General features: G+C 38.1%; 1 protein-coding gene across 1 annotated transcript; it reads right to left on the bottom strand.

The window, feature by feature from the left end:
• Positions 1 to 1,696: 1,696 nt before the first annotated feature.
• Positions 1,697 to 27,100, bottom strand: LOC132143725 (anosmin-1-like). Its single transcript, XM_059554207.1, has 14 exons — positions 26,650 to 27,100; positions 22,897 to 22,944; positions 16,407 to 16,469; positions 15,091 to 15,313; positions 14,348 to 14,532; positions 13,849 to 13,978; positions 13,485 to 13,681; positions 11,491 to 11,632; positions 11,232 to 11,348; positions 7,647 to 7,735; positions 6,997 to 7,168; positions 5,932 to 6,146; positions 3,041 to 3,185; positions 1,697 to 2,686 (listed from the first exon to the last, which is right to left on the bottom strand). Exons 1-14 carry the CDS (start codon positions 26,827 to 26,829, stop codon positions 2,637 to 2,639), a joined length of 1,956 nt encoding a protein of 651 aa, XP_059410190.1. The 5' UTR covers positions 26,830 to 27,100; the 3' UTR covers positions 1,697 to 2,636.
• Positions 27,101 to 27,478: the final 378 nt, after the last annotated feature.

The raw sequence follows: 27,478 nt of genomic DNA, 5'->3' as shown, positions 1-27,478 counted from the left end.
AGCAATATGATGTTAGCGAACATGCTGACACCCCCCTTTCTGTAAAACGTACTTACTCTGTAAAATGTACTCATTTTGACCTGATTTTGTCTGAACTGACATCACATCAGATCTACTTAAGCTGGCTGCACATTAGACGATTTTCAAATCGGGAAACCACAGACATGTACAACTAAGTGTTTTTTTTTTGTCTTATAATCCTCTCCCGGCACACATTATGTTTCAAAGTGAAAAAACAAAGTATAAAAAAAGAATACTGGTGATGTTCTTTCTCCGTGCTCTTCTTTCGACAGGTTTCAGCTATAGAAGCCCGCAACATCCGTGACTTGCTCGCTTTCATTGGCTATCGCGGGTATCACGTCAGAATGTTTGATATCAGAGATTTAAGTTTGGGGACTCTTTGTCTCAATTGAGAGTAGTTAAATAATCATAATGACACCACACAATTAAGGATTTTATTAATAAAAAATTGCTTGCAACAAGCTGCAAATTGGGCCACACCTCCTGATCGTTCGGGAGCCTTAAAATCCTCTACTGTGTGGCCAGCCTTAATTAACTGAGTCCATCCATTGACTAGAGAATTATTACTTTAAACAATGAGGTTGAAACCGATGTGCCTCATTATAAAACAATGGGACAAAATAATAGTTTTTCAGAAACTCCTTCAGGGAGTTTAAACAGATAAGATTTTGACGATTTTGTGGAACTTTATCGACCTTGCACAAAACTCCAGATTGCAGAGATTCCTTTTGAAGTGAAAGAAATTCAACCGTACAATTTTGGAGATCAACATGAAACGTGACTACACCTTTAGAGTGACATATTTGACAGAGCCACTGAATTGACTCAACCGATTTATTGAAAACAGATTCATTAAAGAATGAAAAAGCAACTCTGTTGTCCAAAGACTGAGGATCTATACAAATTAATATTGTAAACGAATGGCCATAGTGTCTCCTGTCTATTTACTTTGACGCTATCCTAAGGGGTAATGACAACAGGGCACATCAGTATTCCATATAACAAACAGGCACACCCACACACACTTCCGTTTTGACATGAGGGCCAGATGTGGAGTTGAATTCTAATGAATGTGACTACAGAGTTACAAGGGTAGAGTTGCCTGCATGCATATGTGTATGTTTGAGTAACCACATACTTGTCCCTTGAGCTTAGGGCTTTATAAAAGCTTTGTTTGCGCACACACACACTGAACCACAACAGAAATAGAAGCAAAACACAATGTAGCTGTATCAACAGAACGTCTCATTATTCTCAATCTGGATGCTTTTTTTGTTCCAAAGTAGTGTGTACATTTGCATCGAAATGAAAAATAAACACAATTATATATGTATACTGTATGCTATTGTTGTTAAGGACTGGACAAGTTCCTAGTCTTGATTGCTTTGTATGGAATTGTGTTTTAGTAGTAAAATGAATACTGGTGGAATTTATTTGTATAGATTTTGTTTATTTTACATATATACGATTGAATATTGGTTTGTGTCGCACAGTTTAATCATATTCACTCTGGAAGCATGCATGTATGTATATTTATAGAGATTTTATTTGTGCATTTTAAATATACATGGTTTGAGTGAATATTGCTTAGGTGGTGTGATAAATTTAGAACAAACAGTTCGCTCCCATTTCATTATATTCAGCCTTGCAATTACAAAACACACAACCGGCTTGGTAAAGGGAAACAAGGTTTAACAGCTTTATTCATATAAAATATGTACATTAATATTCATTATCTATGGGAATTTACAAATATATTTATACAAAATCTCCTTGCAAGGGTTTGTCAGGTTGTGAATGATGCCGGGGGAACACACACACACACACACACACACACATTCATGCACTCAAACAGTTACAAATCCACAGAACACATTTGAATTGCATACATAAATAAATAAAAAACATACAGTATATACAGGAATTACATGACTCCAAACAAATATCTCTACAGCATATTGAGCACACACCACACAAAACCCTTAGAAACTTGAATGACATTTTCTTTTTAAAGAGCTGCAATATTTTTTCATTGATTCCTCATTTGTTGCTATTGACACAAAGGGGATACAAACAGTAAATTTCCATGCTTAACGAACACATGCAAAACCACGAACAGTTGTATTGAGTCAGACAGGCTTATTTACAAGTCAAACCAAATTAGTCATCACATGCAATATTGGATTAAAGAGGCTCAATTTGCAGCGCTTAGGGTGTGGGTAACCATTTTTTTAGGGAGGGTGCAAATCAAAGCATGTCTTTTAGGCAAATAACCACAAAGTTATAGTTTCAGATCCTTTTTTGTATTTGTATTTGCACTTGTTTTGTTTTTATCCTATGGTTTTTGCTTTTGAAGCCCTAGTCTTTGTAGTATACTCAATTCTAATTAGTTTGTGGAAGCTGATCCCCCACAGGAAATTACTGGGGCTTTAAATATCGTAATGTCAATCAAAATTTGATCTTCAGATTACAGCAGGTCCCCATGTTGAGTTATGAGGCAACTGACTGGCTCAGGCTGAAACTCGATTCGCAATTAACTGTTCTTTGGTTCGTCTGGTTCTCTGTGTTCCTGAGGAGTCAGTTCTGGTCCAGAATCATTCATTGCAGTGTGGTCTTCAGTGCCGTTCTATCACCGACCTTAGATGGTGTTTCTTAATCCTGGGTTCTGCAACGGTAAATATACACTAGAGTCAAGAGAGGAAAAGCAATTTATCTCAATTACATGATTTATTTGTTGACCTGCACATCAAGAGCTGGGGCCACTTGCACATGACATTTGACCTCTCATACAACCCCTGACCTTTTCCTTCCGACAATCAAGAATTACTTTTCAGCTCTCCCTTATTAAGATTTAAGTAATGGGCTGCAGTTCTTTGCTCTGGAGAGGTCAGTGTGGTACAGAAACCGCAAAAGATGTTCAATGGTAAATTGTGAAACAAAGTAAGAGCGATGATGCCAAAATAGTATGTGCTGTGGGGGTACTGTACGCATATGCCATCTTGTAAGTTTAAGTACTTACTGTAGTGCAGGACTGGCTTGCTGTGAGCTGGTGTCTGGAAGGTTCTGGAGGTCACTGGGCCTTGTCCTGCTGCGGTGATCACCTGCACCTCAAGTCTGTAGAGAGATGCCAACTGAAGACCAGAAACTACCAAGATATTATGCTCCTGTTTGCGAAGAAAGAGAAGATATTTTAGTATATTCAAACTCGATTCTTAAGAATTAAAATACAATACACTATTGTTCAAAATATTGTTTTGGGATTTAAATGCTCAGTGCTCACTCATGCTCACCAGCTGCATTTATTTGATCAAAAACACAATAAAAACAATAATATTGTGAAATATTACAATTCAAAATAACTATAATTTACTCTAATATGCTGATTTGCTGCTCAAGAAACATTTATTATACTATCAGTATTGAAAAATGTTGTGCTGCTTCATATTAGTATAGAAACTGATATGTTAAAGTTCAAAATAACATTTATTTGAAATAAAAATCTTGTGTAACATTATAATTGTCTGTATTGTCACTTTTGATCAACTAATGCAACGTTACTGAATAAAATAATTAATATATTTAAAACCAAACTTTTGAATAGTAGTCTATATTGTAGAAGAACTTCAGAATAAAAATAGCTATATTGTAAGCGCCATGGGTGCTGCCCCTTCCAGTGCCATGTGCGAGCCGCCTGCGCCCCTATTAGGTGTCGGCCGGTGCTCAGAACAAGTAGCTCCACTCACCGTTGTCAAAGCACTTCCTCACTAGGTGAGATTGGATAACACTGGGAAAACGTACATGGTCCGCTTGGAGCCGGGACGCTGCAGAAGCCCCATCCTTCCCGAAGGAGGTCTCGGAGGCAAATAGACATATAGCATCCGTTTAGGAGTATACAGAGAAATTTGAGGTGATTAAAACCCTCTTGGGAAGGCAGAAGTCTGCCGGGGAAACACAGGCTCTAAGGCTATACCGTGGACTATACACATATGAGTACCGCTTAGGTCTCAATATGGAACCCACCCTTCCATGGTTCTTACGGATTCATCATGAAGGTCTGGCGGCGGACGTTCCACCGGGTACAGCTGCTTAGGGTGATGGAGGATCTCAACAGGGTCTACAGTACGGACACTCTGGAGCAGTTTAAGCAAGCCGACACTAACCGGGGCCTCTCAGTGCCACTACCCGTTTGAGGTGCGAACACAGGAGGATACCGGCTCTACACGAAGGCTATAGAACCTAGCGAACGTGTTAGGGGTCGCCCAACCCGCAGCTCTACAAATATCTGCCAGCGAGGCGCCACGAGCCAGCGCCCAGGAGGATGCAACACTTCTAGTTGAGTGAGCTCGTAACCTGAACGGGCAGGGCACACCCTGAGCCTGATAAGCCAGGGTTATGGCATCCACAATCCAGTGGGCCATCCTCTGCTTAGAGACGGCACTCCCCTTCTGCTGGCCTCCATAACAGACAAAGAGCTGGTCTGAGGTACTGAAGCTTTGTGTCCGGTCTACGTAGCACCTTAATGCTCGGACGGGACAAAGCACAGCCAGGGCTGGGTCTGCCTCCTCCAGGGGCAGCGCTTGCAGGTTCACCACTTGGTCGTTGAAGGATGTAGTGGGAACCTTGGGCACGTAGCCAGGCTGGGGCCTCAGGATTACCTGGGAGTCAGCCGGCCCGAACTCTAGGCACGAATCCTCGACCGAAAATGCATGCAGGTCCCCTACCCTCTTGATGGAGGCCAGTGCAAGCAGGAGCAGAGTTTTCAATGAAAGAAACTTTAGCTCAATTGAATGGAAAGGCTCGAATGGGCACTGCTGTAGTGATTTAAGCACTAGAGTTAGGTCCCAAGGGGGTTTAGAGGGGGGCAGGGAAGTATTTAACCTCCTGGCCCCTCTAAGGAACCTGACGATGAGGTCATGCTTACCCAGAGACTTCCCATTCACGGGGTCATGGTACGCAGCAATAGCGGCAACCTGGACTTTGAGGGTGGAGGGAGACAGCCTTCGCTCCAACCCTTGCTGCAGAAAGGATAGCACGACCGCAATTGGGCATCTTCGGGGGTCTTCTCGGCGAGAAGAACACCACTCAACGAACAGGTTCCACTTCAAGGCATAAGCGTGTCTCGTAGACGGTGCTCTTGCCAAAGTGATGGTGTTCACTACCTCTTGGGGTAGGTCACCTAGAACCTCTGTGTCCCGTCCAGGAACCAGACATGGAGTTTCCAAAGGTCTGGACGCGGGTGCCAAATGGTGAACATGACGCATCCACAAAAGCCACCTCAGCGTGCTTGACGCCCAGACACGTGAGGCAGCGATCGTGACCATCACTCGGTGCCAGGTAACGACCGCACCCAGAAACGCACGGGTGAAACGGCATCCTTAAAAGGACAACCCGTCGTCTTTAAAAAGACGCACCCGTGAAGCTCTTTTAGAGAAAATTTGCTCTTTTAGGAAATGCTCTTTCAGTGCTGAGGCGCACAGGGGAGATGGCCGCTTGCCACACGACAGGGGATAGTGCAGCCTGAAGTGTGCAACCCACTTGATACTGGAACGACTGCCACTGTAGCGCCGTCCCGCCAACACAGGAAGCTTCCCAGAGCGTGCTGAACTCACAGTTCACCTTAGACACAGTTCAAGGTAAGCAGAACGACACTGTCGCTCGGCTTCGAGGCAAAAAGCTGGTATGCATTGCACCTGCTGCCCTCTTATACTCACGCAGTGATCAGCGGCAGCTGGATGCAATAATTGCATGCCAATGTGCATTGGCTCGTTTAGTTTACACTCAAAGTAGATTGGTCTATTGAAGCGATATCCCATATTCGTCGGTCACCGACGTGGCGTCGAGAGTGACCGACTGAAAGGGAACACAACATACTGTATGCTTGTACCAGCCATCATTATTAATGTGACTTACTGGAGGCAGGATCTGAGACTGGGATATGAGGCTGTTGGGCAGATTATTTCTGCGGCTCTCTGTGATGACCTCTGCCCATGTGACCTGATATCCTGTGACCTGCTGTGGCGGTTGAGGCATGGCCACCACCCAGGAGAACAGGCCTGTCACATTCCCCATGTAGATGGAGAACGCTGCTGTCAGGTTCTCTGCCTTGACCAGGACTTTTGGAGGAACTGAGAGAAAATAAAGAATTATATGAGACACGTGAAACCATATACCAGTAATAGATCTAGGGCTTAAATGCATATTAAATGCAAAAGAAATATATATATATAATAATTAATACAAAAATGATTTTGAGATTTCTTGGCATAGAGTTAAATAAATAAATATATATATATATATATATATATATATATATATATATATATATATATATATATATATATATATATATATATATGTTACAATGACACTACCGCCTTGATGTCAAAATGACAAAGAAAATTGAATTGAATTGAATCAAACTGAACTGAACTAAACTGAATGGAACTGTACTAAATAAAATTTTACCGAATTGAATCCAAATGAATCAAACTTTAGTTAATTTCTTGAGAAGAAATTTCACAAGAATTTCTTGAGAACTTTGGCATAATCTATTTTAATAAGAAGTTATTATTTGTAGGTTTTATTTTTATATTTTTTATTTTTTACAAAATTGGCTACAAAATGTAAGTTATCTCCCAACATGCAGAAACAATAATTAATGATAAAAATTATATTAGTGTATACACTCAAATATTGAAGGTATAAGCAAAATGTGTAAAATATAATGTGTGTGTTTTTGTTTGTTTGTTTTGTTTTGTTTTTCAATGAATCCTACAAAGAGTGCAAGAAGATGAAGAATTTTAACAAACTAATTTGTAAAAGATTTTTCTGTTTCTTAGCTTTAGGAATTTTTACGTGTCATTGACCATCACATTTTATCCAACATAGATCATAAACAAAGCAGTTTTGTTAATTACGCTAAAGGATTGCACCAAGATAGTCATCTTGTTCTCAGAAATGAAATCTCAGAATTACCTGAGACTGTGGAGCAAGGGATGGGTTTGGGACTCTTGCTCTGGATGGTAGCACAGGACGGGGTGTAGAAGGTTGTGCTTTCTGCCTGGGCTTTCCCCTTTGATCCTACGGGCTGGATGATCACCTGATACTTGCAAGAGAACTGAAGTCCAGGAAGGCTGGCGAAATTCTCCTGCTCAGTGACATGAGAAGAGAGCAAAAAGTGAGACATTATTCCAACTCCACCGAGAAGAATTCAAGTAGAAATATGATGACTGATCACCTATCACTACATCCAGCATAGCTGTGGGCCACAAATGGAAAATCTATAGTTCATGTTTTGCATATGTCAGGAAAGATTTATTTTCATGCTGGTAAAGATATGCTCCACTTTTTCAATGTCGAAGACTTTAACACAATCTCTCACATTGTAAATTACATAACTACACTGATAAAAATTTTAACCTAAGGATTTTAAAGGATTTTCTCATATTTCTCCGCAAATTAGAAATCTCAAGAAATCTTTCTCTGGATGTGCCTCCAAATGAAAAGAGTTATGAACCGTGAATGATCACTGAACACTCTCCCTGGAAATGAATCCCATGTATGAGCTGTCAGAATGTGGCCTTGCACCTGAAGGGAGAAAAGAAGACATATTCCTGACGGGTTACCTGGGTGATGAGCTTCTCCTGTGTTCTGGATCCATTGTGACTGCAGAATTCTGGAGACCACTGCACACGGTAACGATTCACGGTTGGATCTGTAAAGGAGAGATGGAAAAATATGAAGTGCCAGATTCTGAATGTGATTATGGAGGGCTGTGAATGGGGGACGGGAAGTTTCTTTTGTTCCACTCCACTCACATATGCTGTTCCAGACTAGTTTTTAGTCTGTGTGGTGGTTGGTAAAACGCAAAACTGATGCTTTGCTCTTGTTTGGATCTCTTTCAACTGTATGAACTGGCAGAAATGCTGTATAGGCTGGCCAAATTTGATCTGATAAGTTACTGTATATTCCCTTATGAAACAAAAATATATTGCAGTATATTAGAAAATAGCATGTAATATATTAGGCATATATTCTTATATATGGGATTTAATATTTATTTTTTCCAATATATTGCAATATATTGAAAGCGGCAATCATTTGTATACTTTGCAATATATTATATAATATATGTATCATCAATATATTATTCAATGTATTCAAATATATAATATATTAGAAAATTAAAAGGGAAAATAATATATTACAATATATCACAATGTAGCGGATCTGACCCGAATCAGACAAATAAAAGAGTCGATCAGGACTTTGTTTGAAACAATGAGCCGAATTCCTCAGGAAGGCAACAGGAAGTCATAAAACATTCTGTGCCACAAGTCCTAAGCAAGATAACCAACCAACCAACTCTTTCACAGAACAGCTTTCAACATTAACACCACTAGAACAATTATTGACAATTTCAATTCGGAGAAGAGATTGTCAAATTTGTTGTTCGTAATTGAAATGCAACGCTGAACATCACATGTAAACCCATGAGAGTTATACACAGTATCCTTAAACACTTCCCCCACCTAGCAGAACCAGACTGAAATTCCTAAGGGGGGGCCTTTTAACCTCTGGTCTCCACAGAAATCTTTGTCAGATAATGGCACAGAAAACTGTCTTTTCTACATATGTATGGACCAAAATGAACTCAAAAAGACTTATAAATGAATATTTTAGTCCATCGCTTCGCTCCATATTCATTTATATGTAACCCACACATTTGACTATCATGTTTAATCACTTATTGTGTATGTTTTTTTAATAACTATTGGATAGCTTAAAGATACATATTCGTGTTTAGTGTGTACATGTTCGAATCTGTTAGCTTGAAACAGTCATGACCATCAGTTATTTGTCAAATGTATCATGTTCTTGTTATAGGAATCATGTCCAAAATTAGACCCTGCAAGAGCGGGAAAATTCGGACCACATGCTTGATAAGATAACATATGATTTATGATACCCCCGAGCATATCTGATTGGTCAAGACAACATTTGAGGTGTGGCCAACAGGTCAGTTTAAATACTTAGGACAAAAAAAGCTTTTAGTTTTTAGCTATGCTTCTGCTATTAGTCATGCCTGCTTTTAGTTTTAGCTATGCTTCTGCTATTAGTCATGCCTGCTTTTAGTTTTAGCCTTGCTTCTGCTATTAGTCATGCCTGCTTTTAGCTTGTAGCTTTGCTTCTTAGCTTTAGCTTTTAGCCATGCTGTTAGTCATCACTGTTCTTTGAGCGCGGTTCCAGCGTGTTTCGGCCTGCACGCCTGCTGCTACTTAGCCACAATGAGAAGAAACACCACCTAGTCTCGTCAAACTTTACTTCTTTTCTTTTCCGTTTTAGAGTTTCGTGTTCTGAGTTAAGTTTTGTAACGCCGTGTGTGACCTCGAGTGCCCGTTCAACTTCAACCAGCCACACAACTCTGCGTCTTCAGCCAACGCCCAACCAGGGCTTCCCAAGACGTCACTTCAGCGACTACTGAACTTCCAGCCAATCAGCGACAACTTTACACAGGCAATGTACCTTCAGACATTTGTGCTGGTGTATCTAATATAATTTTAACCTCATTGAGGAACTCAGTGCGAGGGTTAATTAAGTGATTGATGGTTGTTCATGTCTATGCAATTTCACGTATTGCTGTAAACTTGGGATTCCACATTTCCATTCTCTTAAACTCATCTTTCCCTAACTTTCGATCTTCCTGCAACTTGTTTGAATGTGTGAGTGCGTGCGTTTATGTGCTAGATTAGTTTATATGTCTTAGATTTATCTAATAAAGCCTTATTCATATTGAAAAGAGAAGTATCTTGCGTTTTGTGCTTACAAGTTAATGCCTTAAACTGCCGATCTTGTTACTGTGCTAATTGATAGTGTTTTCACTATACTTTGGATATTAATATCCAGCGCAGATTTGATGTTAAACGGCTCGTTCAGTGAATCGCAGGGCGTCTCAGTGATCAGCCGTGAAACAGTGATTCTGTTCAAATTCCCTTTAAAATCTTAAATGATTCCCTTTGAGCTAAATTGACCTGTTTCCCTAACAACAATACATTTTAAGAAATATATTGGTAAATATATTTTCCTTTCGTAAGGGTTAGCAATTTGAAATTGTAATTTTGCCAAAAAAAATTAATTCACACTTCTTAAGAAAGTCATCATTTACTCACTTCCATGTCATGCCAAATTATTTGTATTTCTTTATTTTTTGGAACACCAAAGAAAATATTTAATTTAATGTCTTTTTTGTCAATACATTTAAAGTCATCAGTGATATTTAAGACCCCACTGGCTTTCAATGTGCAAAAATTGTGAAAAATGGATTCAAATATCTTCTTTTGTGTTCCACAGACGAAAGAAAGTCTTGGTTTGAAACAACATGAGTAGGCCTAAATGATGATAGAATGTTAATTTTTGTATGACCTATCCCCTTCAAAACATCTGAACATTTTTGATAAACATTTTAAAACTTGGAAAATCATTAATCAATTCATTGCATTATAAAACTCTTTTTAAATCTCAGTTTCAGTAAACGAACAGTTAAATATTCTCTGATAAACATCAGTAATGATCTATTCAAACCTTGTAAGTAATCAGTGCTCAGTGATACGCCCTGTAGAGATCCATGCTTTTTATTCATCCAGAAAATATGCAAAACAACGCAAAATATGCATAGCAAAGCAATCTTGATAATGTGCCTGACAGATCGGTATGAGATAAATCCGCTGGACATCCATTAGAGAGATTAAGGGAATTGACATGTGGCCAGTGTGACTCTTAAATTATTGAAATTCAAAACAGAGGTCAATGACAATATTTCAAGAACCATTTTACATGGCTTGCTATGACTAAAATGTTTTCGTTTCTATGACAGTTTTCATTTGTGAGTTTTAATGTGGGATTATCTCATCACTCATTGACAGAACGAAATTGTTTAAATGTAATTTGCAGCATGCGAAGTTAGGTTGAGACATGCCTCATCTGCTCATGTTAGCACACAAACGGCTCCACGCTTATTTCAAGATTGATTCTTATCACAAACAAAGAGCTATTGTTCTTCATTTAATTACATATAATTCTGATTCTAAACTCTTTAATAAGCACTATGTTTACATAATTACATAGCATAGCTTTGAGGAAGGAAGACAGTAACAGGAACAGGACTGATTTACAGATGAAAGACGTGGTCTATTGCGTATGTCACACAGTACCTTTCTTTTTCCAGTAGACCCGAACCTGAAGCTGTCCATCTTGATAGAAGGGAGTGCCCACGTCTAATAGATCTGACTGGGGTTTTATAAAGACCGGGCTGTCTGTGGGTTCCAAATCTGTATGACATCAAATATGAAGAAAAAGTATAACATTACAAATGGAAAACATTTACAGCTGTTTTCACTGTATTTCACAACAACCAAATGAGAGCTGTTATGTATCAAGCAAAAAATGTACAGCAATTAAATAGTTTGGTACCAGATTGTCTTTGGCTTGTAGTAAACTGAAAAATGGCCTTGGAGCTCTTGAGAGGGACCTGACCCCAGTATGAAACTGCCTGCAACTCCACAGTGTAACTCCTGTTCTCGCTCAAGTCATCAAGCTCAGCATAGGTAGAGTCCTGGACACACACACACAAAACCCACAGGCAGGGATTAGTATAGTCACGGCAATCCAAATCCAAAACAAAAGAAAGAGAGAATGAATGGAAATGGAAGGTAAATCCATGTAGAATTTTTAACTAGCCAATAATCTCATTTTAGGTGGAGGGCCATACAGAACAGCAATTTATCCATGCCAAAAATATTTTATTTGTTAATCCTTGGTGAACCCCGATCATAAAAAGTGCATGCAAAGTACATGCTCTTCTGGAGCAGATCCAGAATCAACTTCACCTGGTTTAATGGCAAACACTGGGAGCAATTTAATGATTTTAGTCACCAGAGATCTTTGGACTACATTTGCACGTGAGATAAGGGAATATTAATCAAATAAATATACTGACAAGAGAAAAGAGAAAACCTCTTATCGCTTATTGGTCTGTCTGGATAATTTAAGAAGCTTTAATACGCCATCTGAAAGTATCCCTGTTGAAAAATCCAGCATATGCTGGTTATGTATGTTTCAAAGCATGGTTGATGGTTTGAGAAGGTTTGGTCCTTAGCTGGTCATGAGTTGGCCATGAGCTGGTTCAAGCTGGTTATGTGCTTAGGACCAGCTAAGGACCAGCTTAAACCAGCTCAAACCAGAAGCCATGCTTCGAAACATACCTAGCCAGCATATGATGTTTTTTTCAACAGGGATAACTGACCATAAACACAAAGTTCGGTCAAATAAAAGAAAACTGCTTAAAAATGAATGTTCCAAAAGGAATGGTTGCAGTGATTCCATAGAAGAATCCAAAGAACCTTTCAGTGAATAGCTCTTTGAAGAAAAAAAAATTATAATTTATTTATTTTAATTTATGGGCCTGCTGCACAGTCAAATTCTGGCAGCATCAAATGAGCATTAATGTGTCAGATTAATGTAGTAAGTATTCAGTGGAAACTATTATTATTCTAACATAAGAATATTTTTTCCAAAAAGAAACATGCTGATCTCAAATATACTTTAATGTTAGTGTATAATGTGCAACTTTTGTAATAAAACTATTCATGCCATTTAAAAAAATCTTCCAAATCAACCCACAGGGGGGTTGCTTTAGTCCAATAACATGATATCTAATACAGTAGTTGAGTTACAGTTTAATATTAACAATACTATTAAACACATAAATCAGAAATAGAGTACGCCAGAAAAGAACTGTGAAGCTATCAGAATTTCTTGTAATCTTAAAACCATTGTTCACTACAATAATCTGTTTAAAATCAATGTATTACAAATCTATCATCTTGCAGAGCCAAACAGTGAAAGGAGGGTGGTTTACATTTGTCCGTATTCATTCAGCAGCTATTTAAAAAATTTCATTTTCTGAGGAAATTTCCATGTCCCTCAAATGACAGAGCCCTCAAATGCAAATATGAATCAACTGCCATCTCTTGGGATTCCTAAAGAAGGAAAAAATAAACTCTTCAACATGATCTCATTGAAAGAAAAACAATTCAGCTGTTATTGAGAGATTTCCTTTTCTCAAGCACAACTAGAATTGATATGCTGTTTTTGGCTGTATATCAAATGGCGCCCAGAAATGTGCCAAGAGTGGTGATGCAATTCTGTACCACCCTAGTTTGCTGTCTGAAACCCTTGAAAATAGGGCTTGGTGTGATCAAAGGCCCAATCCTGAGTTGTTTATCTTGCACTTATTTGCACTAAGATTTCTAATTTGTTGTGGCTTGCTGAAAGAAGGGGCTGGGAAGCTTAACCCTTGAGGGGTTTTGGGAACAATCCAATATATGAGAAAATGAAAGCATTAAATGTCGAGCGAAAAAGCCAATGGCCAGAGAGGGAGTGTGTGGGCAGAGCAGATGAATTACCCCATTTGTAGTCTGCCTCCTCTTGAGTTTGGATGGCATAGTATGGTCAGAATAGCTCCAGGAGAGTTTGTAGTGGTTAACAGGGATGTCTAAATCTGCAGACATGATCCAACTGAGGCGGACAGACACAGAGCGATCTGCACCAAAGGTCATGTCACTGACATGAAGTTCAGACGGTGCCAGGGGAGGGGCAGGATCTGAGAGATGGTGAAATAAGGTTACAATGCAGGCATTTCAGATAATAATATCAAATCTAAATAACATGAGAAAGGATAACATGCATTATATAAATGAATTTTGTTATTTATTATGCTAAAACAGATCCTAATAGAATGCAATTAGATTACAGTCTTTTTGTTCTCACCTTTAGAGGATCTGAAGTGTCTGCTGGGTGTGGTGTATCCTCTGGTCCCATGAACATTGACGGCTGCCACTCGGAACTGGTACCAGCGACCGGGTCGAATGTCCGTCAGCCACACACGCTCTTCTGATGTCTACAGTACAGAAACACAGATCAGTGAGTGTAGGAGGGAGCATATAAATGACTGAAGGAAATTCAATTAAAAAGATGACTGAATATATACTGAAGTAGTGCAAGGATCCTAAGGGAAGTATTAGAATTAAATTTTATGCTTGGCTTACTAATGTATGTATATGTTGTTATGGTAAATATTTGCATTATTAATTATTTTAAATATATAGTTACATGTTATAAATTAATTGTAATTGTATCTGATGTATTTTTTGTTTAATGCATATTTTTAATTTTTCACAAAAAGAAACATTTTCAAATCCCTTGCAGTATGATAGTGGACCTCCTAGCAACCTTTATTGAAGACCGTGTAACTCACACACACACTTACTCTAGCCACCACTTCCCACTCAGTTGCTCCATCCTCACTCGGGTGGATGCCGTAGTTCCACCTCCTCTGCAGAACATTTAGCACCGGCTCCGCTGACACATTGAACTTGGAGGACCAGTGCACTTCCAACACTCCAGACTCCAGCTCCTCAAAGACCAGCTCCTTCCTGGGCTTCAGAGGAGCACCTGAAAGTAAAGAAGAACAGCAAATCTCAACCTGAGAAAGATATCTATGGCACATGATAATCCAATCTGCATGTTTTCCAAAAAAATGATTATGGTTATTTTCAGCACATTTCTTACATTCAACACTTTTTTTCAATTTGTAAGAACAATGAAACATAAGATGTTAAGAGTTATCAATGGTTCTGAAAGTTTCTGACTCCATTTTTGACATCTTTTGGATTACTTGTGGTTTATTGTGATGCTTTTATCAGATGTTTGGACTTTCATTCTGACGGCACCCATTCACTACACAGGACCTATTTCTATGAGCAATTTCTCCAAATCTGTTTCCAGGAAGAAATAAAGTAATCTACATCTTAGATGGCCCAATAGTGATTACATTTTCAGCCAATGTAAATTTTTGTGTGAATTATTCCTGTAACAGCTATTCACTCCAGATAACAGGATAAAATGCAAAAAGGTACAAGTTTAATGGTATCGTCCACAGCTGAGGTTAAAATTGAAGTGATAACTGGGTTAAGTCAGCTATCTATCATCAGGCTCAGTAGCAGTTCTTACCCCTGTAGAGGTTCTTAGGGGACTGGCAGGTGTGTCCACAGCCATTTGGGCAGCATTTCTTCTGGGATGAACACTCTCCGTCTTCCTCACATCCCTCCACACAGGCAGCTGCAAAACCACTGGCTCTCTCCGGCGCAGGACAGTCACCCTGTTTCACCACCATCACTGATCGCAGGAACTCACAGCTCGTCACACACTCGCCATGACGCTTGGGAAATGCGTGCTGAGGAGATGTCATAGTGTACAGAACTAAACTTTAACACGTGTATATCACAGTCTTACAACCAAACAATTAATTTATGTGACATTAATTTGTCTATGGGTTTTGGATTCTGCACAGTTTGAGTTCCATTCATTTACACCATATGCATGCAGGTATGTATTTTTACATATAACCTGTGTTTAACTTATATTATATTATTGCATATAATATAATATAATATAATATAATATAATATAATATAATAATATAATATAATAATATAATATAATATAATATAATATAATATAATATAATATAATATAATATAATATAATATAATATAATATAATATAATATAATATAATATAATATAATATAATATAATATAATACATCCATTCAATTATTTTCCAAACAGCTTGTTCTATGTAGGGCCGTAGAGATTCTGGAGCCTATCCATATATTAGAAATGTAATTATTGAAAATTATATTACTGAAATTTTATTTCAGAGAAAAAAATATGGTCTAAGACTGGTTCTACATAAAAAAAATTAGACTTTCACATGCAGTTTAAATCTATATATAAGGTGTATTGTTTTTCAGCTTTGGGAATGGATTTTCTCTATTTTGGCACTTTGTTCAACACAAGATGATTACAAGATTTACATGTGTTGTGAATGAATGGATTTCATGTTGCTTAATCTTATACAAGTCTAAAATGATGGATGAAGGTCCTGATCAATACTGGCAAATGAAAGAACTAATATACATTTTTAAGTCCCATTTGCCCTCAACAGTGCATTCATGGCCAAAGAAACAGGAAAAGCTAGATGTTACTAAGCCAAGAGTTTTAAATTGTAGAGAAACGCCACAATAACAGGACTCAAGACCAAAGAGAAAACTGTTTAAAAAGAAGATCAGAGCAAAACGTTCTCATGTTGAACAATGGGTGACCACTTAAACAGTAGCCAAGTCTGTCAGGAAAAACAAAGGATGACTAATATTTAGAACACCAAGATCAGTCATTTTTATCAGATATTTTTATATAGTTTTTTTTCTTGTTGAGAGCACATCCCAGAAACTACTAGATCTGTTAAGAATGCTGCGGTCTGTACCTCACATAAATCTCGACAAGGGCCGTCTTTCAACTCCCAGGAGTCTTTGCATGGCTCCAGGCACTGTGAACAGACAGCAGAGATCTGAGTATCAGGAAGCAGTTTTGAATCACTCTGGTATTATTTTTTTTTCATACAATCACAGTCAAATAAGTTAAAGTCCAAAACATTTCCTCTGTGTATGGGCATCGCAATATACCTACCGCTACCATTTGATAAATGAAACATTGATATCATGGTAATATTACACACTAATACCATAAATAAACCATCCTTGCAATTGGCTGACACTCAGAAATAAGAAATAGATGTAATATGTAGTTACAACTGCCACACAAAATTATGTTGGAAAAGATGACAAAAACACATCTGACAAAAGTTAGCTTGCCAGTGTGGGAGTTAAAGATGAATTTGACTAACAGCATAATGGATATTTTCCCAAAAGTACCATAGATATCGCAATAACACCGTAATCTTGAACTCTTTTGGCTGTGCTGATTGTATAGTGAAAATCTGACATTCGTTGCCGCTGATCTGAAGAGCTATGGTGATTCGCAGTCAGCAAATCATTCACACAAAGGTTCTTATTTCACTTTTTGTTGTTTTTGATCATACATCATTCGTAGGTGTTTGAAATCTGTCATTACCTTCTCAGCAACTTGGAAGTGTCAGCAGAGAGATCCCTGAACGTGTTTCGATCACTGACATTTGCATTCAGCTTTTAAATAACATGCCAAAATTCTTTCATTTCGATGTCCACACCTGCCTCTCTCCCTTGCTCTCTCTCTCCTTCTCCTTCACTCTCTCTCTCATCTTCTATTCTCCTTTCCTTAAAATTGACACTCCACTTCCTGCATGAGTGAGCGTGGCTGCCTCTGGGGAATTCACATTTCCAATTTCATGCCACGATGAGACACAGCGGTCACTATGGTGCTGCGGCTAAACATTGCTCTGCAGGAGCATGCTGGGAACGAGATGTGAACATTACACATTATGCTGATCTAGTAGCCGTCTTTACTCCGATGCTCACATTTTCAGAACAGCATGAATGGTCCTTTACCACCACCATGGGAAAACGTACACTTCCTTCCAGAGGGAAAAATTTTGCAGACGTCAGTTAGAGAGAGTTTCACATTAAAATGCTTGTTAATCCAGGGATTTAGTATCAGGAGGAAACGATAAGGTGTGTGTGTGCCTGTGTAAATTGTTAATATATGTGTGTTTGTGTCAGAGGGAACAGACATTATCCTGGGGCAATGTTTCTGAGTGAGAATGAGAGTGGGAAACACATTTATCTGGGAGGGCAGTAAAAATGCACACCTTTTAAAGAGGGCTCGGGTTCGGGTGGCGCGGTCATCGGAAACTATGAATAATGGGAGAGGCACAGGGGCGGTTAGAGGTGGCAGAGGAGGCAGTTTTATGGAGCTCAGAGCGGCCAGAGCCCTGCTGAGATCGCCTGGAGCTTGTGTGCTCCAACACACGAAACGCTGTCTCAGAGTCGCCTGTGCAGCTGAGAGAATTCAAGCTTTGCCTGCTTCTGTTTCCCATGCGTGCAAACATCAATTCATCGTGCACACCACATTATGCCACATGAAATAAAACAATGACATTTCAAGCATTGCATAATTTAAGTTTAATTTACACTAACGTTTCCTGCTTGTTTATCATTTGCAATAAGTGTAAAACACAAGCCAATTAGTATGAAATGATTGGAGTTACAGAGATCAGTGACCCTTATTTTTTAATTATTATTATTTAATTAATGAATACTCAGTAAAACATTTAGATTTAGCTGTAATTTATATTATTGAATGAGAACAAGTGAATTAAACTGATTTCAAAACATGACACTGTATTGTTTCCTGTAAAGCTTCTTTATACTTGATATTGAAGTTGCAATTACAACCAATTTATTTTCCCCAATATTATAATAATTAAGAATAAATATAATAATAAAGAAAATTGTCTCATTACAGGAATTAAATTACTGAAAAGAAAACCTTATTAAGTAGTATCGCATAACTTATTATTATTAATATTTAGAGGAAAAATATATATTTGAAAGACCAACATGCAGGAAAATAAATAAAGGAAAATTAATTAATTAATTAATACACATAGAAACTCATAACTGTGTGTAAATGTCAATAGGTCTTTTTAAAATATCAATATCATAGTTTGACCTTTTTATTGCGAAGCAAAGTTAGTCAAGACAAATTTCATAAAGTATGACTCCCCAAAAACAATATATAATATTTTTTTAAATAACCTTTTAGGATGTGTGCATCTAATTCAGTGTTATTAGCGTAATGTTTGTTACAATTGTTTTAACTTTTTTTTACCATATGAAATCAACATGAATACTAAGATAATTATGATGATGATGATGATGATTATCCCTTTTCTTTATCATGGACATGTTATTTGATCCACACATAAATTATTAACACGATTTTTTAACTTATTATACTTCTATCGGATAAAACTGTTGAGTCTTATTCATTACACTGATTCTGCAGCACCATATGCAATATATAATGCAGTCTTTGATAAACATCTACGTCTCTTCGCCCAATACTCAATACAATACAAAATACAATACGCAGGTAATGTGTTTTTGTGCAATGCTGATGTCAATGCAGGAAAATGACCCACCCCAACCCACACACTCCAACCCACACACTTTATAATTGTTCAGATATTATACATTCCTCATATGACAAGTAGATTGATTGGCCTCTTTATAAACTACAATCTCATTCACCCTCACCCTTAAACCTAAACCACTGTAAACAATAGCTTGTTCTGAGGAACGCCACATTCACAACCCTAGTCTCATTTATCAGTCTCTCAAATACAGCACTCAATGGCTCATTCCCTTTGTGTAGCGGCCCTTTATAATGCATTGCGTGTTGGTGGAAAAAGCACAGCACAGATCTAAGCTATAAATCACTTAAAGTATTCCAATCCTGCAATGCTGGGTTTAAATCGCTTTCACCTTTCTAAAGCCACCTTTTGGCTTGTGCCAAATCACTATGCTTTTGTCCATGAGGCACCTGTAATCTCCATGAAAGCATTCGCTCCCAGTGTCTTTAATTGTACCCCAGCGCCAGTTAGTTTTCCGCCCCATTTCAGTCTCAATTCTAGCATTCCCTTCAAAATAAAGGTTATTAAGGGGCTGCGGACATAGAGATGGAGCTGAAGAGAAGCCTTGGGTGAGTTCAAGTTCAGCTAAGATGCAGCCCTTGAAAAAAACTAAACCAACTTTTGTACTTTTTAGCATAAGGTGAAAAATAAGACCTGTCTCTTTTGAATAAAATGGTCAAATCTGACATGGCGATGCTTGCTTTGGATGTTTAATGTTAGGATGGAATGTGAAAATCACAGCCATGTCTGTGGCAAACATTCGGTCAAATTGCAGTTACAAAAGAAGTTTCCCGTCCTTGTTTAAACTAGCACTGAGACGCTCATTTTGCCAGCCTCAGCAAATTATGTAGAGCAACTGTAATTTAAATCTTGCCCATGTCATGAAAATTGCTTGCACTCTCGGCTGCAGCATTAATACTTGAACCAGCGATAAAAATGGAGGGTAAGAGAATTGTCAGGGCACACTAATTATTTCGGTGGCATTTGAATATAAAATGCCTAAAGGCCACTTGATGCAGGAAGCATAATACCTTTCAAGAGCAGATCTTCGATTTGAGGGCCGTCTGTGTACTTTAACATTTGTAACATTTACGGGGAAGTCGTGGCCTAATGGTTAGAGAGTCGGACTCCCAATCGAAAGGTTGTGAGTTCGAGTCCCGGGCTGGCAGGAATTGTGGGTGGGGGGAGTGCATGTACAGTTCTCTCTCCACCCTCAATACCACGACTTAGGTGCCCTTGAGCAAGGCATCGAACCCCCAACTGCTCCCCGGGCGCCGCAGCATAAATGGCTGCCCACTGCTCCGGGTGTGTGCTCACAGTGTGTGTGTGTGTGTGTGTTCACTGCTCTGTGTGTGTGCATTTCGGATGGGTTAAATGCAGAGCACAAATTCTGAGTATGGGTCACCATACTTGGCTGAATGTCATGTCACTGTCACTGTCATTTGAAATGGAGGAATTGTTGTATGTAGTTATAGCATGTTAATGGCTTTGAAGAGTACTTCAGCAGAGAGGTAGCCAAGTGCTGTCTGAGTATAGATATTATAATTCAAAAGCTGATTAGAGGAGACCACTGGGTTAACTGTCTATTCTAGGCAAGAAGCAAGTTAATGAACTAGCTTCTGAGCAGGAACATCTAATGTCTGAGGCAGGATTTTGAAGCACAATTTTAGTTTGTAAATACTCTATTGGGAGTACTCATGCTTGATGGTGTACACAGACCAAATGCAAATGCTAGTGAAGCGGGAAACAAGGTCAGGAAAACAAAAGCTGCAGTTTGCTTTGTGTCTGTGTGCAGTGATATGATACAGCTCTTTAATCAGACATGCACACTTTGTTGTGAGATTTCAACACTTTTAGAGGCCTATAAACCTGAATGTGGTATAAAAGCCAGTGGAAATGATTGAGGTCTGTAATTCCAGAGCAAATCATGGATGTTATGCAAAAAAACTCAAACTTATCGTGCATAGACACTCATAAATGTGTTTAGTTTTATTAAAGCAATGAATCCCATGGGCTATAATTTAATGGGAGATTACACACGACACACATTTCAGTCTATACTAAGAGCAAACCATTTATAATTAGAAACAAAACTCTGTGTGCTGTGCTTGTGCTTTAACATGCTAGTTTACTTTCTGCATATTAAAAGTCGCAAAAGAAGTTGCATATTCTCAATTTAAATATTCGAAGAAATTTTACAACAGTTTTCTTTTAAAAAGTATTTTATTTAATATATTTATTCCTGCAATGCAGAGGTTAATTGTCAGTTGCCATTAATCCAGACTTCAGTGTTACATGATCCTTCAGAAATCATTATGTTAATCGATGTTGAAAATAGTTGCTCTGCTTCATATTTTTTGGAAATAGTGATGCACTACTATTCAAAAGCTTGTGGTAAGATTAAAAATAAATAAATAAATACATAAATAAATTTGATTGAGTAATGAATTGAAATTGAAAAAAAGATTTTACATATATATATATATGAATTTATATTAACTTCTTACTATATATGGTTAACTTTGCTGGATATACTGTAGTAAATAATGAAAAAATTGCTTAATTTCATGATAAGTGTGCGATTAATCGTGATTAATCACACAAAAAGGGAGCGATTAATCATAATTAAATATTTTCATCTATTGACAGTCCTAATATATATATATATATACACTGTATATATAGTTGGCACAACAATATTAAGTGGGTTTTTTTGGCATTGATAATAATAGGAACCATTATCCAACAAAATATGAGTGCAAGTTATATAAGTTACTCTACTGAAAGGCTGTGCACTCAGACAACCCACAGTTGAGACTCATTGGGTTTCAAAAGCACACTGTCATGAAGCATATGGGCTTCTAACTGACTGTGGACCCTGTATAATGAGCAGAAAGAGTTTAAAAGGCATTGTCCTCGTTTGAATCCAACGGAAGAAACTCTCTGGAGAACGCAGTAAAAATCCATGAACCAGTTGGCCAAATGTTTTCATGGATCGTAGAAGAGAGGTCAGAATCCTGGCTGTTCCAGTGTACTTACCCCGAGGGTGATATGAAAAAACGTGCTGCACTCTTTCCAACCATATGCACACATACATCAATGCATTAAAGATCTCAAATCCTTAAAGCCGCCCCTCAAGCCACGAAAAGTCTGCTTAGGCACTTAACCGTAACATGCACAATCATGAACTGTTTCGAAATTTTTTAAAACGTCCAGATGTACATTCAAGAAGGTTTTCTGTGCTGCATTGTTCCGACTGCAATAGCTGGTTGATATGTAAAGGAATGCAAGCGCAGAGCATTGAAAGGAAAGCGGCCCTCCTCTTCAACAATACATCAAAGAGAGCTTTACATAATACCACAGTGAAATGTGTGGAAAATCTGCATTGGCAACATGTCAGCTCCATTCCCCCTGTGCTACCGGCATATTATTGTTATTTAATGACTAGGCTGCTAGAGCATGTTAATGTCCTCATTAAGAAAAGTGGGTTGAGTTCTTTACTGAAATTAGCATTTCACCTTGAAGTGAAAAAGGAAAATAACACCGGCTGTATAATATAACACAAATCAAAACACATAGCCTTTCAACTCCATTTGTATCAGTCTCATTACAGACGTGACTTCATGCTTTGCTAGTGAATCATAATCTCATTTCTGTATACGACAACCAGCTAGCACAGATATAATAGTCCAAGGCGATAGCTGACAAATACAGTAGCTTTTACGATGATGTATGATGTCATTACAGGAGGTGCGCAGGCATACCGATGTTTTACAGTGACAGATCTGTGTTGGCTTTTATGTCAAGCTGCTGTGAAATGCTGTGTAATTTTGACAGAAATTACCTTTGCACACTGTTTATGGCTCTGACACCATCCAAGGGATCCATTACTCTGCGGACAGAAGAGACAGATGGAATTGCGTGTCAGAATGCTGTAATCACCAGTCACATCAGACAGCCTCATTTGAATCACGTTATTTGAATGTGCCCCTGCTGAGCAGAGAGACTTTAAAAAGGAAATTTCCTATTATGAAGGCATTACTCTTATTTAAAAGCATCACCCTGACTACGCCAATGTAAAATTGCTCATAAACCAGAACAGGTCCCCTCCCTTATTAAGAAGACTAGCCAGGGCACTCGAGCAACAGAAACGGCAGAAATCACTCATCGGCACCTGGAATCAAAAACTTGTTTGCATAGCAGATCTCGGAATGTTCTGTAGCGTGTCAGGAATTGTCAAAGAGTTTGGCTTATCTGAATAACACTAGCTTATATGCAGCATATTTGATTGGCAGAGAGCAGGATGCCCTGGCCAGTCGTGCTGGGTTCAGAATAATGGGTATTATATAGCAAAATAACAAAAAAGGATAAAACCTATATAATGCACTGTATATTTTATTGCACACGGTGGGGACTCTAAAGTAATCACAATATTATTGCTGCTAGATCTTGTAACTATGCCACTGTGGGGAATAGAGCTATACAAATCCATTTTGGCCTGTGGTGGGATCAATGGCCTAGTCAGCAGCACAAGCATGATTTGTTCACATGCACGTTATGCATGTGCTCACATCTGAACTGCACAAACACATTCTCATATAATAACTGTTATTGGGTCAATGACGTATAAGAGCATACATGATAATAAAAATCTTTCTCTCAAAAATTATTATCTCTGTGTGTGTGTTTATTTCTTTATTTATTGATCATGTGGTGTAACCATCAAATAAAAATGTTCAAATAGATTTTCCTAACACACTGAATACATGAACACATAAAAAAAGAATAAAAAAGAAATAAATAAACAAACACATAACTTTATTATCTAAGGTAAAATGTATTTTAAACATATATACGGAATTCAATTTATATAATTTACAATCAATTTATAAATATCATAACAACCTGAACTGACCATCATAAAAACATTAAATTACCTGATATTTTAGGAGACATATTGACTTTATTAATTGCCTTAGTTATTTTTTTCTTAATTTTCTTTATGTTGGTTGGGCCACAAGACTTGTGCTGGTCACGACACATGACTCTGATTTGGCAGGTAATAAGGTTTTCTTCATAAAAACGTCCTTAATGAGGAAAGTTGTATCACCCTTAGTAAATCTAACACCAAAAAATTAAAGACATGATCATCCTTAAATGTGTATTCAAGTCACTGTAAGCACAAAGTGCATTTTTATTGTATTTCTGAACAAATGAAAGGAACCAAAAAATTAATGTCACACCACTATCCCAATTTCTTTACATTATCATTATGTACTACACTTCTATATTATGAAGTAATAAAATTATACTTCTAGAACTAACTATTGGTGACTGGGAAAAAGTTAAGATCGAGTGACGCGTGGACTGAAGATCAAATAACAAAACAATGGTAGTCAAACAGGATACTGAGACAGCTGAAAGATTTGTGTATTTCCTCGTAACTTTCTGCATAACGCTGACAGATCAGACGTTCTCTGAACCACATCAAATACTCTCTAATTCCCGTAATCATTAATCATCAGTGATAGCTCCTCATAGCTCAATGTTACAGCACAACTTGACATTCAGCGCAGCCCATTCAAATTAACCCATGACCCCGGTCTCCATTCGATACTAGAGGAAGGGGGATAATTGCCAAAATGGCTTCCCCCCTCGGGAGACAGCGTAAGTGGGCTTTAGGGATGTGGACACGAAGACAATGATCAGCAGATATGAAAAGCATTCATTCTGGTTGAGTCCCTGCTCGGACAACAGAAAGAAGGCAGCTGTTCAGGAACATTAGCTGCTGTTTGAGCTCTGGAACGCTTTGAACGCATTGTGGTATCAGTGAAGACAATGAGGAGCCTCTAGACCAGTGTCTAATTTGATAGCATCTCCAGATGGACGGCTTGCTGTAGAATAAAGCATTTGATAACAGAGACTGATATGCATAGCTTCCTTTTGAGCTGATGTCTGGCCCAGATAACAAAAAGACATTGACAGGGCAGTTGAAGATAGAAGATGATTTCATTTGAATGGATATATAGATCTGGAGGATTTTTATTGGATGTCTTTTAAAGGTCCGGGTAATTAAAGACATTGGTTAACCATGTTTAAAGGTTTAGTATGTCAAAAACACTTTGAAGTTATTATTCTGATACATTTTAGCCATTTTAACAGTACTCTTGATACTGAATAATGTTTGACACACACTCAGTCATCTATCATTATATATATATATTAAACACTCAATAAAATAGCTGCAATGTAACAGAATGTCAGTAAAAGAATTGTAAATGAATTTGAATATCTAGCTAGTCTTTTTCTGGGTTGGATGTTGGTGCTCATGATAAAGATCAGGAAGGAGATGAGGATGAATATAATCACAGTAACAAGGGAGTTTGTTGACAGCAGACAAAAAGTGCAGACACACGCACAAAGATCCACCTCTACATGCTTATGTGCAGACACATAAACATATAAGGCACGAGCACACACATACCCATATACACACAGGAAGCCTCTAAAACACACTCCTCTTCTGCACTCCCACCCAAACCCTCCCATGGTCTGTCATAACCAACATAAACAGAGAAGCAAGTAACTTTAAACTTCTGATGAAAACTCCAACCGCAACGTTGAGACCGGGGCTGGCAGAGATTTGTACAGTTGTGCCTCCAGTTTTCCAATCCTGCGCATCTGTTTGTTTATAGACAGAACTCCTCTGGGTGAACGCTTAGGAATTCAAATGGATGAGCTGGTGAGTGAGTTTGCTTGTGTTCACTAAGGGTAGAGCTCTACAAATAACTGTCATTTAGCTAAAGAAAGCGGCTTTTGTTGATCTGAGGTGTAGAATGATGGTCCATTTACACACATCTTGGAGATAAATCAATCTGTGTGTAAATGGACCATCATGAGATAACATGCCACTGAACAGTCTTTTTGTCATTAATTGTCAGTAATATTAGATCAACCGTTGTTTTTACATATAAATTCACCCTGTGTGTGTCTGTGTGTATATATATATATATATATATATATATATATATATATGTATGTATTAAATAAGTAACATCTTTAATGTATTATTTGTATAATTTCTATATTTTACAACCATTCAATCTTAGCTTTTCCTCCTGACCATTTTGAGACCATGAATTTAGACCGGTTTTTTTTTTGCATTTCAAATCCAAAATCCACATTACATAACAACAAAAAATATTAATAATGATAACAATACATAATGTTTTATAATAAATTAAGTATTACAATACAATTACAATAGCTACAATTTAGCATTATAATACATTTGGTTTAGTTATAGTGTAAAAAGCAGAAGTAAAACAATAGCATCACTAATATCAATGATCGGCGCAATCAATTATTATCCATTTCAATTAGCTAGTATTATCAATCAAAACAGTATTAACAGTCACTTAAAGCTAAACATAATCTGTCGTGTGGGGGGGGGGGGTTAATATGAGTTGATTATTAGTAATAAATGAGGCAGTGGGAGGCATTTATTTATTTATATCAGATTGTCTTACTCGGTACATAGCATATATGTGCACAACATACAATAACATTCACTTTTTTCAACTTTTTTCTTCCTTACCTGGAAATGTCTTGGAGAGAGAGCGATGCGCGTGCTGTGGAGGCTCAGGCACCTGGCGGCGCACCTCGTTCGGAAAATACTGCCGAGAGCTGAAGACGAGTCCTCCCTCCTCATAACCACGAACCCGCTGTTTAATAACAGTATAATCCCAATATTCAAACCGGCGAGCGCGTCGCGCATCTTGACCAACACAAAGTGCTCTGTTGAACCGTCTGCCGAAGAGCGTGAAAGTAAAAGTGGATGTGGGGGCGCTTGATGCAAATAATGAAAGTTAAATGAGTGCGTGTGGGCGGGGCCTGCGCAGAGACGGGCGCTGCCATTGGCCAAGGAATGCGCCCGTGAGACGCGCGGGATCAGGTGCACCGACCGCACACAGCAGCTGTTCAGTGAAGATACTGTACACAGCTCGATGCTCTCAGTGGATTGCTCACTTCGTGGCTGTACACAACACAACTGTTTGGATGTGACATTTAACGATTACAGATGTAGAGGGTAACAAAGTAGTACACCTTAAATAAAAAAACATAGCCAATGAAACCCATTCTTTCATTCATCCATTCAAATATGGATTTCTCTATCGCAAAGTAATAAGCATTAATTAGACATTTGGCACTGCTGCCATCTTTTGGTGACAGAAGTAGACCACAAAACAGCCCATGAAAAAAAGATTTCTTTCTTTGAGAAAGAAATATGTGACCCTGGACCTCAAAACCAGCCTTAAGCAGCACAGATATATTTGTAGCAATAGCCAACAATACATTGTATGGGTCAGAATGATAGATTTTTATTTTATGCCACAAATCATTAGGATATTAAGTAAAGATCATGT

Source organism: Carassius carassius, chromosome 7 (genome assembly GCF_963082965.1).
Source record: "Carassius carassius chromosome 7, fCarCar2.1, whole genome shotgun sequence".
NCBI lineage: Eukaryota > Metazoa > Chordata > Actinopteri > Cypriniformes > Cyprinidae > Carassius > Carassius carassius.
Note: the sequence above shows the minus strand (reverse complement) of the source record. Positions and strands in the feature narration are given on the sequence as shown.